Source organism: Ochotona curzoniae, unplaced genomic scaffold (genome assembly GCF_017591425.1).
Source record: "Ochotona curzoniae isolate NIBS_2020 unplaced genomic scaffold, NIBS_Ocur_1.0 scaffold_4505, whole genome shotgun sequence".
In the NCBI taxonomy this organism is placed as follows: domain Eukaryota; kingdom Metazoa; phylum Chordata; class Mammalia; order Lagomorpha; family Ochotonidae; genus Ochotona; species Ochotona curzoniae.
This window is the reverse complement of record NW_024467118.1, coordinates 32,771,351-32,789,354: the sequence shown is the minus strand read 5'-3', so window position 1 is coordinate 32,789,354 and position 18,004 is coordinate 32,771,351. Positions and strand designations below refer to the sequence as shown.

The following is an 18,004-nucleotide window of genomic DNA, read 5'->3' as shown; positions in this document are numbered from 1 at the left end:
ACAGGAATTCTGGAAATGGTTGATGAAAATTGTACAACGGTGTAGATATATTTAAGGCCACTGAATAATCAAGTCGATGCTCAGGGCACTCATGTCTTATATGGGAGAGCCTGGTTCAGGTGCCTGCTCCACTTGGGATTCCAGCTTCCTGCTAATTGCACATCTGGGAGGCAACATTGTGGCTTAGAGGGTTGGGTCTCCACCACCCACCTGGAAGGCCGAGATCAAGTTTGTGGCTTTTGGCTTTGACCTGGGCCAGGCATCTGGGGAGTGAACCAGCAGGTGGGAGATCTACCTCTCTCATTCAAGTAAAATAGTAAATAGGTAAATGTTATTAAAAATGATTAAGATGGCAAAATTTGTTATGTATATTTCATTACAATTTTAAGATGGCTTCAACCAAATGGAAAATATATTATCTTACAACAACTCTGCAAGTAGAACAGCATTGGAATTCATTCCAAGATTCAGCAGTACCAAAAAGGGACTAGGTTTTCTCTGTCTTCTCATTCTGCCACCATCTATACATCCAGGTCATACCCTTATAAGACAGTAACACTAGGAAATTACTTTCTAAAAGAGCACCCAGAGGGACAGGTGTTGTGATGTAGCAGAGAAAGCCACTGCCTATGATGCTAGGATCACATATAGATGCTAGTTTATGTCCCGGCTGCTCCACCTGTTTGGACTCCTGCCACCCACATGGGAGGACCTGGAAGTAGTTTCTGGCTCTTAGCTTAAGCCTTGCCCAGCACTGGCTGTTGTGGCCATCTAGATAGTTAGCCAATAAATGGAATATTCCTTCATTCTTCCTTCTCTTTAATTATTTTTAAAATAACTAGAAAAAGGATACCCATGGAAAGACTGTCATTCTAACTCTTTATAAGAGATACATTATACCCATTTTGTATATTACATGACCTCCTAATTTCTTCCTTAAGCTTCTTCCCACAGTCTTTCTGCTGGATAAATGCCAACTTTGTCTCCAGACACTTCCTTTACTCAGTTAAAAAAGCTTAGCTTCATTTTGCTTCTTGTCACACACCCTGCATCCATCCACAAAGTCTTTGGGTGTGGGGAAGAGACTAAGAAGCTAAGTGGCTAAGAAACTTTAGTCATTTCCCTTACAGAGATAGGAATTAGAGTAGCTATTACCAAAAGTAAAGGAGACCAGAAGAAGCCACAGTGCCTAGATTTAGTGTAGTAGTAAGGGCAGACATTGAAGGAGACTGGAAGGAGTTACTCATAGTCACCTTTCTCCCAGCCCTAAGCTTGGTGTGGAGAAAGACTCCAGCACTCCTGCTGAGGGAAGAAGAGAGAATTAGATCTAGAATAGACTTGAAACTTTATACTACAACTGCCACAGTGAAACTTGGTGCCAGTAGAGTACCACAACCCCTCCCCCCAGGGAGGGGAGCCTTGGGATTCTCCCTACCAGGTAGCCAACAGACTGTTGCCATCATTCCCAACTACTGGCAGACTCAAAGCAAGACTCTGTGCCTTGAATCTCAGAGCTTGGTCTACTGTGCTAACACCCAGCATCAGCTGGAGACCTGGGTCCTGGTAGATGGACTGCATCATCCCAGCCTCACACAACAAGTCACTGGACAGATCCTAACGGTGCCTGTGGATATAGTCCTTGCACATGCCCCGCTATCAGATGGGAACTTCTATCCCAGCTAGCATCACCTGGGTTGGCAGTGGCCTCAGACCACCAAGTCCATCTCAGCAGCGGGCAGGCTGTGAACAGCATGAGCCTTAGTCCTACCCGCATGTCCATCTTGTCAGGTTGTGAGCTCCAAAAGTAAACTAACTTGGTGGTTTTGGTGGCTACACAACTATGTGTTCTGTTCTTCCCCAACCCTGGGCAGCATAGCATGAATAATTCTGTGCTTGAGCAAAGTATAGGGAAGTAGGTGCTAAGACATGACATAGAAACCTGGAGACCCACACATTCCTACTGGATTTTAGGAAAGCACTACTGTGACCCCAGTTACCACAGGGACCCTAGCAACAGTTCTCAGATGCCAGGCTGGCATGTCTACAGATCACTGCCAAATCCATACACCTGATAGGACTGAAATAAATGTGCATGCCCCACTGTTGTTTCCATCACTTAGTACAAAGGGATACCGGAAGACTACACTACAGCATCCAGCTGGAACAAAAGCCAAAGTAACTTACCAGACCAACACTCAAAGACACATCCAGGAGAAAACCTTTTGCCATGAAAGCCAAACTTGAAAAGTGATAAAACAGGTGTTCCGGGTGTGCAACTGTCAACACAGGAACACAAGAACTATGAAAAAACAAAAACAAAAACAAAAACAAAACAGGATAGTGTGATGCCTACAAAGGAGTGCTGGTCCCACCCGCATGGGAAACCCAGAAGAAGCTCCTGGCTCTGGATAGACTCATCTCTGGCCATTGTAGTCATTTGGGGAATGGTTAGAGGATAGAGGATTTTTATCTCTCTTTCTTTCTGTAAATCTGCCTCTCCAACAAAAATAAACAAGTTTTTGAAAAGGAGAAATTTACTTCACTAGTAGACACAGATTGAACATGAGAGAAAAAACAATATTTCATAGAAACCGAAAGACAGGAGTTGCTTTTCTTAGACAAAGTAGATGTCAAGATAAAAACTCTTAAAAAACAAATCCTCTGTATAATGAACAAGGGATTGACTTCAGCAATCCCTTGGATTACACCTTTGTAGGATATACAAAGCAGCACCCAGTATTTTAAGACAAATGGTTTTAAAGGAGGCATAAGGTTCAATACAGTAAAGCAGGGAACTTCAGCACCCCACTTGGATCAATGTACAGGTCATCCAGACACAACAACAGAGAAACTTTAGAGTTAACTAGAGACCAAAAAGATTTAACTGACATTTGCAGAATATTCTATCCAACAAATACAGAATATTCTTTTCACCAGTTCACAGGACATTATCTAGAATAGATTATACATTAGGCTCCCAAAGAAATCTCAAAAAAAAAAAGTCATCTGCCTTATCTGACTGCAATAGAATAGAACTAGAAATGAAGAAAAGTTTAAATAATAATACGTGAAGACTGAACGTACTTCTGAAATTAATAGTGGGTCATCCAGTAAATGAAAATAGAAATGTTAACATGCCTTGAAATAAACAAAAGTGAAAATACAATAAACCAAAATTGATGAGGTATAGCAAAAGCAGTATTAACATGGAGTAGAAATTTGCACAGCAGTTAAGATGCCACTTACAATATATTTAGCCCATATTGGAGTGTGTAAGTTTAAATCCTGGCCCCACTTCCAAGTTCCAGCTGCCTGCCAGTGCTCCCCTAGAAGGCAGCAGGCGATGGTTCAAATGCTTGCTTGTCATCACCCATGTAGGAAGCGCAGGCTGAGCTCCAGGCTCCTGGCTTTAATCTGTCCTGGTCCTGGATATTCCAGGCATTTCAGGAGTAAACCAGTATATTGAAGAGCTTTCTGTCACTTTGCCTTTCATTCTTGAACTCATTTTTTTTCCTTTTTTTTTTTAAATACTTTTACTTGAAAAAGTTACTGGGGAGAAGCGAGGTAGAGACAGAGAGCTTCCGCTGGTTCACTCCCCAAATGGCCACAATAGCTAGAGCTAAGCCAGTCTGAATCTGGGAGCCAAGAGCCTCTTTTGGCTCTCCCATGTAGGTAGGGGGCCCAAACACTTGGGCCATCCTCTGCTTCCTTTCCAGGCCATTACCAGAGACCTGGAAGAGAAGTGGAGTGGCAGGACTTAAACTGATATCCATATGTGATGCTTATGCTATGGAGCATTTGGTTCAGACCCCCATGAACTCATTATTTTTAATGTTTGTATTTTTCCCTAGTTCCACCTTTAAGCCACAGCATTGAATACTAGTAGTTACCACACCCAAAAAAAGATGAAATTGTCTAGATGGAGTATGACTGATCTTGGGTTAGAAGAACATTTCTGAATATGGGATACAGTTGTTACCTCTGTGATGTCAGGTTCAATTCTACTTTCTTAATAGTTAATTTTGTAATAGTCAGGAATCAAAACAAATCTCCCTAAATAGTAAATGTCTGGGTCAAAGGGTTAGGATAGACTTAAGAAAACCAACAAGCATTTGATTTCCTGCCAGAAATTTTCGCCTTTCATTTAGTACATTTAGAAAATGAGTATTAGTCACAATCCTCTGATGAACAGTATAAATAGAACATAATGGGGCAAGCATTTGGCCCAGGTATTAAGACTGCCATGTTCCACTCCTGGCTGCAGCTCCTGATTCCAGACTTCTGCTAATGCCCTAGAAAGGCAGTGGCAGTGTCTCAAGTCACTGGCTTCTAGCCATGCACCACAGAGACTTGGCTTAAGTCCCTGGCTCCTGCCCAGCACCTTAGGCAGTAAACCAGTGAATGAAAGTTTTTTCTTCCTCCCCTCCCCTTTTTTCTCTCTCCCCCTTTTCCTCTAAAACAAATTAAAATTACAGAAAAGAACCTACATTGACAGAAGACAAACATTCAACAATTAAACCCATCATTTTAGGAAAAACACCAAATGCTCTGCAGTCACATAGGGTGATGATTTCACCAGAACCAGGAAGGTCAAGGATACTGTCCACGGAAGGAAATGTCTCCTTGGAGCCCCAGGAATGAGCAGATGACTAAGAAGAGTTGAGTGTGGGGAGGGTGCCAAGCAGAAACCAGCAGTGGCAGGCACCAGGAAACTAGAAAGAAACAGACAGACTCAGGGCACTTTGAAACACTGCAGGTTCACCAAAGCTGGAGCATCGTGTTTATAGGAAAAGAGCAACAAGTGAAGCTAGAAACCTGACCAGGTACCAGACCATGAAATGCCTTGAGGCAAAACATCAAGTCCCAGCCAACCATTGCCAAGGAATCAACCTTTCTTGGGCTCCGGATGAGTCACATCTCATGGACCTTCCTGTCTGCTCTTGCACATCTGAGAGACCCGAGTGCCTCTTCAGAGATGAGAAAGTGAAGGCTGAGGGCAGCAGGAATCGGCCAGGTTCTTCCTGCCTGTAACATGGCAGCATGAGGTCTCCAATCCACTCTCATGGTCAGAGAGCCCATTCTATGAACTGTCGCTACACACTACTGTGCAAACTGCTCTTACTAGGGGTTCTGCTGCTTATTCGCGGCCACGTGTTGTTTTGCAGGGATCATTCAGCGTACTATTTACAAAGCTTGTTAAAGTAAATTTTATGGGTCTTTAGCAGTGATTTGAATCACTTAGTGTTCCTTAATTGGTCTCTGTCTCCATTTCCTGAGTGACAGGCATAATAGTAGTATCTTTTATTCTAATGTCTGATGTTTGAACATGGTTCCTGATACAGACATTCCCGAACCCCTGGAGTTTCCTGGGCGTTAGGAATGTCATTTGTCTTAATGAAGCAATCCTTGATGGGCTCCTGGTTACCAGACAGTCTGGGCCATGACAGGAAGCCTGGTGCCTTCAGCCCTAGCCCCTCATCCTTGGAGGGGAGGGAAGGGTGGAATTTGAAAGTGACATTAATAATTGGCCATTCCTATGTGATGAAACCTCCATGAACATCCCTGGAAGAGCTTTCCAGGTTGGTGAATGCTAGCTCCCTTGTGGATTCATCTCTCATCTGGCTATTCATTTGTGTACTTTATCTTGTCCTTTAATTAAGGTGCTCTATTGTAACCTGAGATTCTGTGTGAAATGTGCCACGGTAAAAGGTATAATGATCTCCACATCCTTCCATTTTTAAAGCTGAGAAATAATCCATCCTGTGTGCATATCAGATTTTCTTTATCTAAATCAGTAACTGACAGGCACCTCAGTTGACTCCATATCCTTGTATTATGATCTGGGCTGACTTCATTTCCTTTAGATAATATTCTCAACAGAGGTATAGATGGGTCAGAAGTTAGATCCATTTTTAGCTTCTTGAGGAATCTTCATGCCGTTCACTGTATGGTTGTACTAATTTGCACTCCCTACTTTGCTGTTTCTGCAGGTGTTGGCACCAGAAATTACTATAGGAAAATTGGCTACAGATTACAAGGCCCATACATGGTAAAGATGCTGAGATGACCACCACACCTGTCCCTTTGCACAGTGCCCTCCGTGGCAGAAGACAGAGAAGATTTCTTGAGTACTCAGAGGAAAGGCTAAACAGAGCAGATGGACCTCTGCTGTCCCCCTGGAGAGGAGCCTTCCCCCTTATCCTGCTTTCAGGACTGGGGCCCTAAGACTGCTGACCACACCACAGGGTCATCCTCTTGTGTGTGTGATTGCACACAAAGCCACTCAGTTTTCCGTGTCAATTATTTATCAGGTGATTTGACTCACAGTAACAAAAGCAAGTTAATCAACTCATTTGGACATCATTGTTTGTAAAAAAAAACTTTTGATGGTCATTTAAGGAACAAACTAAGACCTGAGTTACTTCTAACACTCTAGGAACAATAAGGTTGGAATAGGGGACAGCTATCAGGTGTTTGTCTTGGGCTTTTAGCTCCTTATGCCTCCCTGCTTAAGTTAAGAAAAAGAACTTCAATTTTCATGGAAGTCACTGTGGTTACTAAACTGACGTTTGGAAGGGTCAGTATGAAGAGCAGACAGGCAATGTGCTGTGGGCTGCATTAGCTTGGCAGTCCCCAGCCGCCTGCCTGTCCCATTCAGAGGAGCCTACCATCTAGATGGGACCATGACAGAGTCCTTTTTCCTAATGTCTTGTCTGTACTCCCCGCGTTCGTGATGACTGCAGAACAATGGGGGCAGCTATAGGTTGGTACCTGGAAAGTGTTTGGCTTTCCCAATCATCCAGGTAGAGCGGGCAGGGTTGCCATGCCCCTCTGGATGCTGGAGGCCCTAAGCCAATCCTTACTTCCACAGAAGCTGTTCCCTGAATTGTAATCCTGTAAGGTGGTTTTGGGTTTCTGCTAAATGAAGAAGGTAGTTCAATTCATACATGAAAACAGAAAAGTAGGAAAGAACCCCAGATCTAAATATGGGGAAGAATTGATTTTTTCCCCAGAAGTTTTATCCTGTTGCTTTTAAACACTCATATAATCTATTAAGGAGACTCTGCCTAGATCAGTTCCTAAGATGAGAGCACGGCTTAATCCTCTGCCCCCTCATTTCTGTGCCCTTTCCAATGCTTTGTTGAACGTGATTCCTCTAAATACATATGAAAATAAAAAGTCCTTCACAGAAAGGAGTCACGTGGGGTTCTTCACATTCATCATGAACTTACAGGTTCCACTGCCCAGCCCATGACGCTATTCATTTCCTCCTGGGTGCTGTTTGCCATCTCACTAAACTGCTGCAAGCCACATGGCAGGGCCCTGGTTCTGGACACGCTGCAGAGCCACCCACTGCTTTCCAGGAGTATACCTTAGGGAATTTACTTCTCAGCTCTGCTTTTCTCTGTGCTAAAAATGAAACTAGTAATTGAATAAAGTGGAAACTATGCTAGCCATCACAAATTACTGGAGTTAGAACAGGACACGTGCTGGGCTGCAGTTCACCACGGCCTGCAGCACAACCCTGATGTGGACATAAGGACCTCCAGGCTACTATGACATATGCAGCCAGACCAAAATGCAGTGTAGAATGTTTTTGTGAACCTCTGAGAAGGAATGCACATGTGAAGTCAACTTTAAAAGATGACAGAGTGAGGTTTTAAAACAATCATCTAGGAGTTGGCCCCTTCCTAGTAGGGACCCACTCCTATTTCGAACCTGATTTTCATCTCTTTCCAGCTCACCCTTAGCTTTCTGGGGCCTCAGTCCCAGCTCAGGTCCTGCTCACATTCAGTCACTGGAAGCTTCTGCTGCCTGGCAGCTCTGATTCTCCTAGATCCTGCACACCTCAGCCCCCAGGCTGCTCAAGACGGGGAGCTGTCAGGCACGAAACCAGCAATCCCCTCCAGCCCGGGCAGCTCTGCTTTCAGTTCAGCTTTAGCTAACTCATCTGAAGAGTTTAGGAAAGAAAGAAAAGGAAAGAAAAGTCCACCACATATCAAAAATAGATTGAAATCTGTTTGGATGCTAATTTAAGAACCCATGATCTCCAAGTAAAAGAATCTAGTAAAGTTCCTTATCTCTCAAGGGAATGGACCCCTTCTCCATTTTCCTTCCTCACTGACCCACAAAAATACTGAAAGGTGCCACGGAAAAAAAACCAAAGCAGTCCTACGAAGTTTCATTGTCAAAGTCAGGTTTTGTTTTGAGATTGCGATCTAGAACCCAGTGCAGTGTCCTAGTGTCTAAATTCCTTCCCCACATGCACTGGTATCTCACATGGGTGCTGGTTCATGTCCCAGCTGCCCCACTTCCCTTCCAGCTCCCTGCTTGCAGCCTGGGGAAGCAGTCGAGGACGGCACAAAGCCTTGGGACCCTGCCACCTGTGTAGGAGACCCAGAAGAAGCTCCTGGCTACTGGCTTTGGATTAGCTGAGCTCCAGCCATTGTGTCCAGTGAGGGAGTGAATGGGTATACAGAAGATCTTTTTCTTGGTCTCTCCTCTCTAAATTTGACTTTTCAATAATAAATAAATAAATGTTTAAGCTAATCATCCAATTAAAAATTTTCCTGATTAATAATTTTACTCAAGAATCCACGGGCCCCCTGAATTCTTAAGAGCTCACGATCTGGATTCTGAAACCCTGGGCTCCTCATGAACAGAGGCGACATGAACTGAATATCCCTTCCCTGACACCCTGGGCAAGTGGGAAGATCAGTAGTGCTCCCGTTACAGTGTAACAGAAAATGAACAGTTGCCACTGCTCCTGTGAGATGACTCCTGTCTGGATGTGAGACCTTGGGCAAGGAAGCTTCCTTGGCTAAGAGTACCTCCTTCTTCCAGAACTTATGAAGAGTTAAAGAGCTCCTACACATAGGGTTCTCAGAATAGCTCCCAGATAACCACACACTCTCTACAAGTCTTTATTATTATTTTACACACCCAACACGTACAACATTTGGTCATTTCTTTAACCAGAAAATTTCTTAGTGGCTAGCAAAGGAATCTCCATTTTTTTGCTAGAATAAATTCTCCTATAAAGCAGTGCCACAAGAATGTCCTGTCACAAGTGCACTGACAGTTATCTCCTTCATCTGCCCCTGGATCTCTGTGTTTCATCCACTTACGCCTAGATTCACAGATTGTCAGATCCCTGCCAGGGGTCTTTGCTGACAGCAAAGTTGCATTTCAAAGCACCCCTGTCATTCTAGGGCCTCCCCAAAATTGTCCAGCATCTATAAGCACCACTGAACCCTCTGGGAACTTGTTGCTGTTTCTACCAGAGTTCACTGAAGGGAATTTGGCTGCCTTTAATGGTAGGGATGAAGGGCAGGTGGACACATTTCTGTATCTTTTCTAAGGTGTAACTATTTGAAAAACCAGAGTTAGGAGAGAGAGAGATATTCCATCTGCTGATTCACTCCCTAGGTAGCCTCCACTGCCAGGGCTGGGTCAGCCTGAAGCCAGAAGCTTCTTGATCTCCCATGAGGGTGGCAGGGGCCCAAGCACTTGGGCCTTCTTCCACTGCTTTTCTCAGGCTTTCAGCAGGAGTCTCAATCCAAAATGGAGCAGCCAGGACTTGAACTAGCAAAGGAAATATATTTCTACACATTAGAGTTGTCTACATCAACAAGGCATTTGTGCTTCATTCTTTGAAGGCAGCTTCAAAAACTAGACTTGTAAAGAATTGGATTTTAACACTGACAGATCATTAAATCTGTGTCTGAAAAACAGTGTTCTGTGACTGACCTTGTAGTACAGTAGATTAAAGTACTTACTGCAATGCCAGCATCCAAAAATCAGTGCAGGTTCAAGTCCTAGCTGCTCTACTTCCAGTCCAGCTCTCTACTAATTCACTTGGCAAAACAGCAGCAGGGTAGTTGGACTTCTCCACCCCTGTGGAAGAACCCAGATGGAGCTCTGAGCTCCTGGCTTCAGCCTCGCTCATCCCCTGATCTTGTGGCCATTTAAGGAGTCAGTCAGTGCATGGACAATTACTGTCTTTCCTGCTCTGAAATCCTTTCTAGTAAGTTTAAGTCAGTCTTGTTAAAGAAGCAACATGCTGGCTGTTCCTGCCCATGCTCCTTCACTGGGACTCAGGCATGCAGCTTTGTCTCCTGCTTCTGCCACGTCACCAGCCTGGAGTACCTGCTATCCACCGGGAAAGTCTCTCATCATGTGGGAAGCAATGACCATTAGCCAACCAGGCCATGCACAGGGCTCCGAGTTGGACTCTTCACCTTGATCTTGGGAAATCTTCAGTGCTGTCCTCAAGGTGCCTGAATCTGCCCTTGAACAAGAGAGGAGCTAGATGCTTTCATCTCCCTCTTTAAGAGGGCCTCTGTGTCATCAGATGTGATGCTCTGGCAGGAATGTCACTGTGTCACCCGTCGTGTGGTATGAATAACAGCCCTGGAGGGGCCCAGCCCCCAGGATGGGGGCTCTGGCTCTGTCACTGACTCAGCCCTCCTCACTCCACATCTGCCCACGTTTCCTCGTTGAGGGGGCGAAGTCAGTTGGCGTGACAGAGGACAGTCAGGTGCTGAGCTCCAAGTCTGTGTGTTCATTTCTACTTCATCCTCACGCCAGACTCAGAGGGAAAACCCTCCTGGTTTTGGCAGTTCAAAGTAGATAATTTCGTCAAGAGAGAACACAGAGTACATAGCGTCTGTTCTTTTCATGTAAAAGAAAATAACTCAGATTCTAAAAAGTATATGAGCTCTTTGTAACAGCTGGAAGTAAAACAGACAAACACAATGGAGCCTGAAATCCCTCGGAGACAACCATGGCTAACACGGTGAGCATCCTTCCACACACACTCCCCTCATCCGTTCATGAGGATAGTCAAACTCTTGCCTATTGCTCTGTAATCCTCATGGCTGAGCAGCAAAGTCAGTGACCAGAGTTCCATAACCGCTCTACTTCCTTGCTAGCAGACCACTGTCTGTTTTGATTGGCAAGTGTTCTTAAAGTCCCCATGTTGGGGGCCCAGCGCAGTGGCACAGGTGGTTAAGTCCTCGCCTTGCACGCCCGGGATCCCATATGGGCGTTGGTTCTAATCCCAGCAGCCCCGCTTCCCTTCCAGCTCCCCGCCTGTGACCTGGGAAAGCAGTTGAGGACGGCCCAAGGCTTTGGGACCCTACACCCGCGTGGGAGACCCGGAAGAGGCTCCTGGCTTCAGATCGGCATAGTATCGACCCGTTGCGCTCACTTGGGGAGTGAATCATCGGATGGAAGATCTTCCTCTCTGTCTCTCCTCTCTGTATATCCGCCTTTCCAATGAAAAATAATAAAAATAAATCTTAAAAAAAAAAAAGTCCCCATTTTGGAAACATAGTGCCCGATGCAGCTGTGTTGAGAAGTGGCCGGTTGAAGGGATAATAACCTGCATGGACGAAGGCCATGGTCACCAGAGTGGGGTTAATCACATGAGCAGCGAGTTCACCACAGAAGGGTGAGGTTGGTCCTCTCCCTTTCTCATGTGCTTGCTCTTGCCCTTTGGCCCTCTGCTGTGGGATGGCCAGAGCAAGAACATCCTTCTGCAGGAGACTCCTCAACCTGTGACTGCCCAGCCCCCAGAACCGCCAGAAATCCCTGTTCCTTATAAACTGGCCAGTCTCGGGGACTCTGTTCCGACAATGCAAGATGGACACTGGTGCCTGATTGACTAAAGTACATCTTTCCTATTCTTTTAGACTCTCATTATCACAATACTTTGAATCAGGTGTTAAATGGTGGGAGCTGGACAAGTTTGTTGAATCAACACTAAGAGCTGCTGCTTTGCATTTCTGGTCCACACACAGCCACGGGGGCATGGCAGGGGTCCTCTGGGACTCTGCTTGTGCTATTTTCCTGCTGAGCATTTCATTCATTCATCCTCTTGCAGGTGGGGGGAGGAGTATGCCTTTTCTGTGGCTTTTTTGGGGGGGGGGAGGCAGCAGGCACACTCAGTGGTGAGCAAGGCCTGATGCACAAAATGTCAGGACGCTATTGCATGCGAGGCACTGGAGCGTGAACATCCTTTATTGAGGTGAGAGGTGAGCATGCCTTATCTTATTCCCTTTTTGATGTCAGGTGCCACGTCAAATCACATTCCTACACCAGCGACAATCTTCCCCTGAAGGTCATCTCCCCTCATCTAAGGGCCCATCTTGTCTGTGATGCTAGAAAACCTGAGCACTGCGGAGACCTGGCACTTCCTGCTGTCCTCATGGGTGCTTACAGAGGATGGAGCTCTCTACACATGAGTACACAACCCCAGCCCAGGCAGGCCAACCTGGCCTTCAGCTACTGGGGCTCCAGGTCTGCTGCCAGCACTCTCTGGCTCTGCTGAGACCAGGATGCAGATCTCTGTGGGTTTGTGGTGTTGGGGCACAAAAAGTCATCCACATTTGCCTAAAGAAAGAGGAGTGGGCGAGGCAGAGAGAACATGCAGAGTAGAGATGCATCCCACAGCAGTCCTCTGAAATGGCATTAGGATCTCCCTTTCACAAATGAGAAACCAAGTTTCAGAAAGCATAAGGAAATTGCCCAAAGCCACAAAGCCAGTCAGTTAAAGCTCGCCAAGGATGTGAGGGCTACCACCCCTTTGAGCAGCAGTAACTAGAGAAATTCTAGAACAAAGCACTTCTGCTAGAAGCTGGGTTGGAAGAGGGCTTGTCTTCCAGTTGCACCTGCCTGTTTGTCCCACCCAGTCTGCCAATGGGATCTACTTTTGAGTAATTCCCAGTAGCAGAAACTTGGCCAGGATACATAGCCAGGAGCCCAGTGCAGTCACCTAGTGACTGAAGTCCTCACCTTGCATGCACCAGGATCCCATATGGGCAGCGGCTTGTGTCCCAGCTGCTCCACATCCCTTCCAGCTCCTGCTTGTACCCTGGGAAAGCAGTTGAGTAGGGCCCAAGGCCTTGGGACCCTGCATATGAGTGGGAGGCCCAGAAGAAGCTCCTGGCTACTGACTTTGGGTCAGCTCAGCTCTGGCCACTGCAGCCACTTGGGAAGTAAACCAGTGGAGGGAAGATCTTTCTGTGTAAATCTGCCTTTCACATAAAAATAAATAAATCTTAGAGCCAATTAAACTGATGGTGACAATAGTGATGAAAGAGACATATTTCCTTAAAGAACTGAAACCAGGTAATTCCTGGAATTGTATTTACACACACACACACACACACACACGGAGATGTCCTTAAACCGATTTAAGATGCCCTCCTGTGGGTTCTGAAGAAAAGAACCCCAAGATCTCTGTCCCCCAGGAGGTAAAGGCTCCTGGCCGCAGGCCTAGGGGGTAGAGAGCAGCTTTTGTGTGGTTTCTCCCAGACACGGTGACATGACAGCAGTGCCCTTCTCATTTTTGGGGGGTTCTCACGATACCAAGCTGTGGTCTTGGTCCTGGAGGCACGGACCCTGCTGGCCACACACAGGGCCACAGCTGCACCAAGGTGGGATGCTGGCTATGTGACATCTGGCCTGAGGTGGCTGAACATGAAGTAGAGCAGAACCAGAACCACAAGGGCTGTACTTTTGGGGTCAAACTGCAGAACTCTGGAAACCAGCCAAGAAGGGCAAAGGATCCCCTTAGCACCACAGATCCTTGCCAGTCCAGCATGGCAGACGAACAGAATGACCTGCAGCTGCACCCCTGGGTCCCCACCAGGGGTTTGCAACTCACTGGGAAAAACTTCACAGGAAAGCCCAGGGCCCCCCCCTCTTCACTTCAGGCCAGCAACCCAAACACGGGGATAATCCCTCAGGCACAGACATGGCACCTGACACCAAGGTCAAAGTTCCAGGTCCGTGACTCCAGTTTGGGAAGCTGACCCAGGTGTCTGTCCTGCTCTGAGAAGAACCCAATACACCCCTCCCAAAACCCAGAGCCCAAATTGCTACAGCCCAGCTGCTACTAGACTCCATTCTGTCTAAGGAGCCAGTAGGCAGTCACGGAGGGTGCCAGAAGCCCCAGAACCAGCACTTGCCTCAGAGTACAGGTTCTTCAAGGAGTTGCCAGATGACAGATTACAATGACCAAGCACCAGACTCACCCATCTTCTCCCAAAAGAATCCAGAGAAGTTCACCTCTGCCTCTAGCAGCAAAGCAGCCAACAGCTGCTGGTCAATATGGCCTGATGGGCACTGGGGAAGTTGCCCTCTATAGCCTGCAGCTCAAGAGCTCTCACTGGCAGGTGTGCAAACCCCACAGTCACCCTGGCCAGCCCTGCTGAGCCTGAGCACAGACCCCTCTGCTCCCCAGGGCCTCAGACCTTGGACCCTGGCCTCACCCTTGCTCAGCCCTTAGGAATGATAGCAGTTGCCTTAACATCTCATAGGGCCAAGGACCTGCTCAGGGCTTTGGTGGCCCAGTTCCCATTCCCCAATGTTTGCACCCTGTGAGCCTGGAGAAGGTGCCTTCTGCAGCTGGCAGTTTAGGGTCCAAAGCTGGCAATGCACATGGCCTGATGCCAACTGTGCTTATGCCAAAGGACCTAAGAAAGGCCCATGCCCCCTCCACAGCCCCAGGCTCCATGCTGAACAGTGCTCACCAAACAAGCACATACACACACAACTTAGATTCATGCTAGATCCCAATGTAGTTTTCTCAAGTCTACCAGACTTGTGGGCATGAACAGCTGGGCATGCCCACTCCCAGATTTGGTGTCAGCACTACCATAACTCAGCCACTGCCAACAGTTCCCACACAGCCCTGCTGGGACCAGGAGGAGCCCCCACACCGCCACTGCCATCACCATCGATTACAGCTTAGCATCCGAATGGGACTAAAGCCGAAGGGGCCTGCAAAACCAACACCCAAAAATACTTCCTCAGGGAAAAGCCTTAATCTGCAAATGCTACCCCTTAGAAGTAATCCAAGGAGAAGAGTGCTTGGCATCCAGGCTAAGACGCCACTTGAGATGGCTGCTTCCCATGTTGGAATACCTGGGTTCTCATCCTGACTTTTGAATTGAATTCCCTGCTGATGCACACAGGGAGGCAGCAGCTGATGACTCAAGTTGATGGGTAATTGCCACCCACTTAGGAGATCCAAACAGTTCTGAGTTCTTGGCTTCAGTCCATTCCAGTCCCACACATTGAGAAACAAACAAGCACATGAATGATCTCTATCTCTCTGCCTTCTAAATTTAAAAAAAAATTTTTTTTAATTATTTTAAATTTTACATGATAGAGGAACAGGCATTTGTATTCATGGTTGGGCCACTCATTAGGATGCCCATGTTCCATTATTGGAGTGTCTGAGTTGAGGTCTTGGCCTCTAGCATCTAATTCTAACTTCCCGCTATTGAAAACTCAGAGGTTCAGCAGGAAAAGCACACAACACCCATGTGGGAGACACAGGTGGAATTCTAGGCTTCTGTCTTTGGCCTGGCTCAGCCCTGGATGTTGGCAGGTATCTGGAGAGAAAAACAGCAGTCTCCTCTCTTTCTGCCTTCCTCTCCCTCTTTATCTTTTAGATATATGAAAGTAAAATTTATTTCATGGAAAGATATTAGTCAGTAGATGGAAGCTTACTTTCCCTTGCTCCCTTTTTCTCTCTCCCCATCTCTCTGCCTCTTAAAGAAAATTACTGATTAAAACAACTTCCAGGTGCACAGAATCAACCAAATGAGGAAAAAATTGTGAAAACACAAAGGAAATACCATTCCCTAAAAGGATCACAGTCATCTTTTAGTAGCAGACTCCAAGGAGCAACAGACTGAAGAAATGCCTTAAGAAGAATTCCAAAGAACCATTCTAAGACCACTCAAAAAGATACAAGAGAATATAGTTACATGGTTACACGAAGTTAGAAAATTAATCCATGATCAAACTGAGAAATTCAGCAAAGAGATCTTGAAAAAGAAACAAAAGACATCTTAGAAATGAAGAACTCAATGCATCATATTAAAGCAGTTTTTAAATTTTTATGTCTCAACCACAGTCTAGATCATGCAAAAGGAAGAAAACTGAACTTGAAGGCAGGCTCTTTAAAATATCCCAGTCAGACAAAAAAATATATATTAATAAATAAGAATGAAGACAGACTCCCAGAAGTTTGGGCACCATGAAATACAAGTATTTGAATTTTGGAAGTTCTTAAGGAGAGCAGAAGAGTAAAGCCAGAGAAATTATATTCAACAAAAGGAAAGCTTGAAAACTTCCCAATCTGGAGAAAAATATGAATACCCAAGTATAAGAGGCTTATAGGACCCCAAAATAAAAAAAAACAGGTAAAGATACTTACTGCAAACATTACACTCAAACTCCTTAAAAGTGCGATACTGAGAGAATGCTGGAATCTATGAGAGTGTCAAGCAACTTTTAAGGAAACCATTAGATGAATTGATTTTCCAACAGTATACAGGCAGGAGGGATTAGAATAATGTATTCCGAGTTCTGAAAGAAAACCACTGCCCAAGGACATTCTACCAGGGCACAGCAGTCAAGACATGACTTGGGATTCTCTCATCCCACTTTGCCTGTGCCTGGGTTCAAGTCCTGGCTCTAATTCTGATATTAGCACCTGGGAGATAGCCATGGAAGATGGCCCAAATACTTGAATCCCTGCCACCCAACAGAGTTGGAGAATTGGGTTGAGTTTTGGGCCCCTGGCTTTGGTCTGACCCAGCCCCAGGTGTTCCAAACAATCCCGGGTGTGAACTATTAGAAGGAAGCTCTCTCACCATCCATTTGTCCCTGTCTCCCTGCCTTTCAAAAAAATTACAATGACTTTTTAAAAATGCCTACATCCCATATAAAAGCACCTGCCTTCAAGTTCGGGACTCATACACTTCCGATCTCAGCTTCAATGAGAAAATTCAGGTAAGGGCTCAAGTGCTTCAGTTCCTGCCACCCCCCTGGGAGACCTGGATTGAATTTTGTTTCTGGCTTAAGCCAGCCCCATCTGTTTTAAACATTTAGAAGTTGACTAACAGAAGATTTACATAGCTCTCTCTTCCATTCTCTTCCCATTCTCAGTCTCTCATCACTCCCTCACTCTTTCCTCTTCCTTTAAATAAGCAAAAATTATACATATATATGTAATTACATATATTACATACACACACATTTTACCAAACATGTTAGCCTTCATTACTGAAAGAGAAATTCTTTCTAACGCAATTAGAAACTAAAGGAATTTATTACCACCAGATGAACCTTCTATAAGGCTAAGAGAGTGCTACACAGTAATAAAAATATATATATAACTACTACCATCAAAATATATAAATGTATAAAGGCCACTAGAAAAAAGATAACCAAAATCAATAGAAGAAAATATTTTAATGAGGAAGTTGGTCATTACTTATCTATAATAATGCTGAAGTTAAATGGACTAAATTTCCCCAACTAAAAGATGGATAGAGTCAAAACAAAAGACATAATGCTATGTTCCCTACAAGAAACTCATGTCATCAGTAAAGATACACACAAACTGGAAGTGAAATGCAAGAAAAAAAATTCCATGCTATCCTGTTTCTGGATTTATGACCAAAGGAAATGAAATCAGCTTATGAGAGACATACTTGTAGTCACATATTCACTGTAGCACAATTCACATTTGCTAACATGTGTCTGTTAATGGGTGACTGGATAAAGAAAGTAGTATGTGTTCACAACAGAACACTCAGATATGAAAAAGAGTGAATCATGTTACCTGCAGCCAAATGGATGGAACTGGAAAGGATGTTAAATAATCCCAAAACAGAAAGACAAATATTTCCAGTTGTGTGTCATTTATAGAACTTGAAAAAAGAAATACTAATTGGTATGAACTTAAAGCAGTGACTAGCAAAGCTTAGAGGCTGGAGGGAGAGTGGAAAAATAAAGTTCTGTTAGTTAAATGATCCAGCCTTTCATCACAGTAACCTGAGCTAACTAAAATACCTACTTATACCCAGTTCTTCTCCCTCTTCTTCCAGCCCCTCACCCCACCACAGGAGCACCAGGGCCCCAGACACCTTGGCTGCTTTTCTCAGGCCAGTAACAGGGAGTTAGAGCAGAAGTGGAA

At 45.2% G+C, this 18,004-nt stretch overlaps 1 protein-coding gene and 1 long non-coding RNA gene across 3 annotated transcripts in view; one reads left to right on the top strand and one right to left on the bottom strand.

The window, feature by feature from the left end:
- ELP3 (elongator acetyltransferase complex subunit 3) overlaps positions 1-7,185 on the top strand; it is a 98,106-nt gene extending 90,921 nt beyond the window's left edge. For both annotated transcript variants that reach the window (XM_040966453.1, XM_040966454.1), the window contains one exon: positions 5,991-7,185. In XM_040966453.1, coding sequence (XP_040822387.1) covers positions 5,991-6,067 — 77 coding nt within the window. In that variant the 3' untranslated portion in view covers positions 6,068-7,185. The remainder of the gene's footprint in view (positions 1-5,990) is intronic.
- Positions 1-18,004, bottom strand: part of LOC121146858 — a 72,430-nt gene that overhangs the window by 2,597 nt on the left and 51,829 nt on the right. The window lies entirely within an intron of this gene.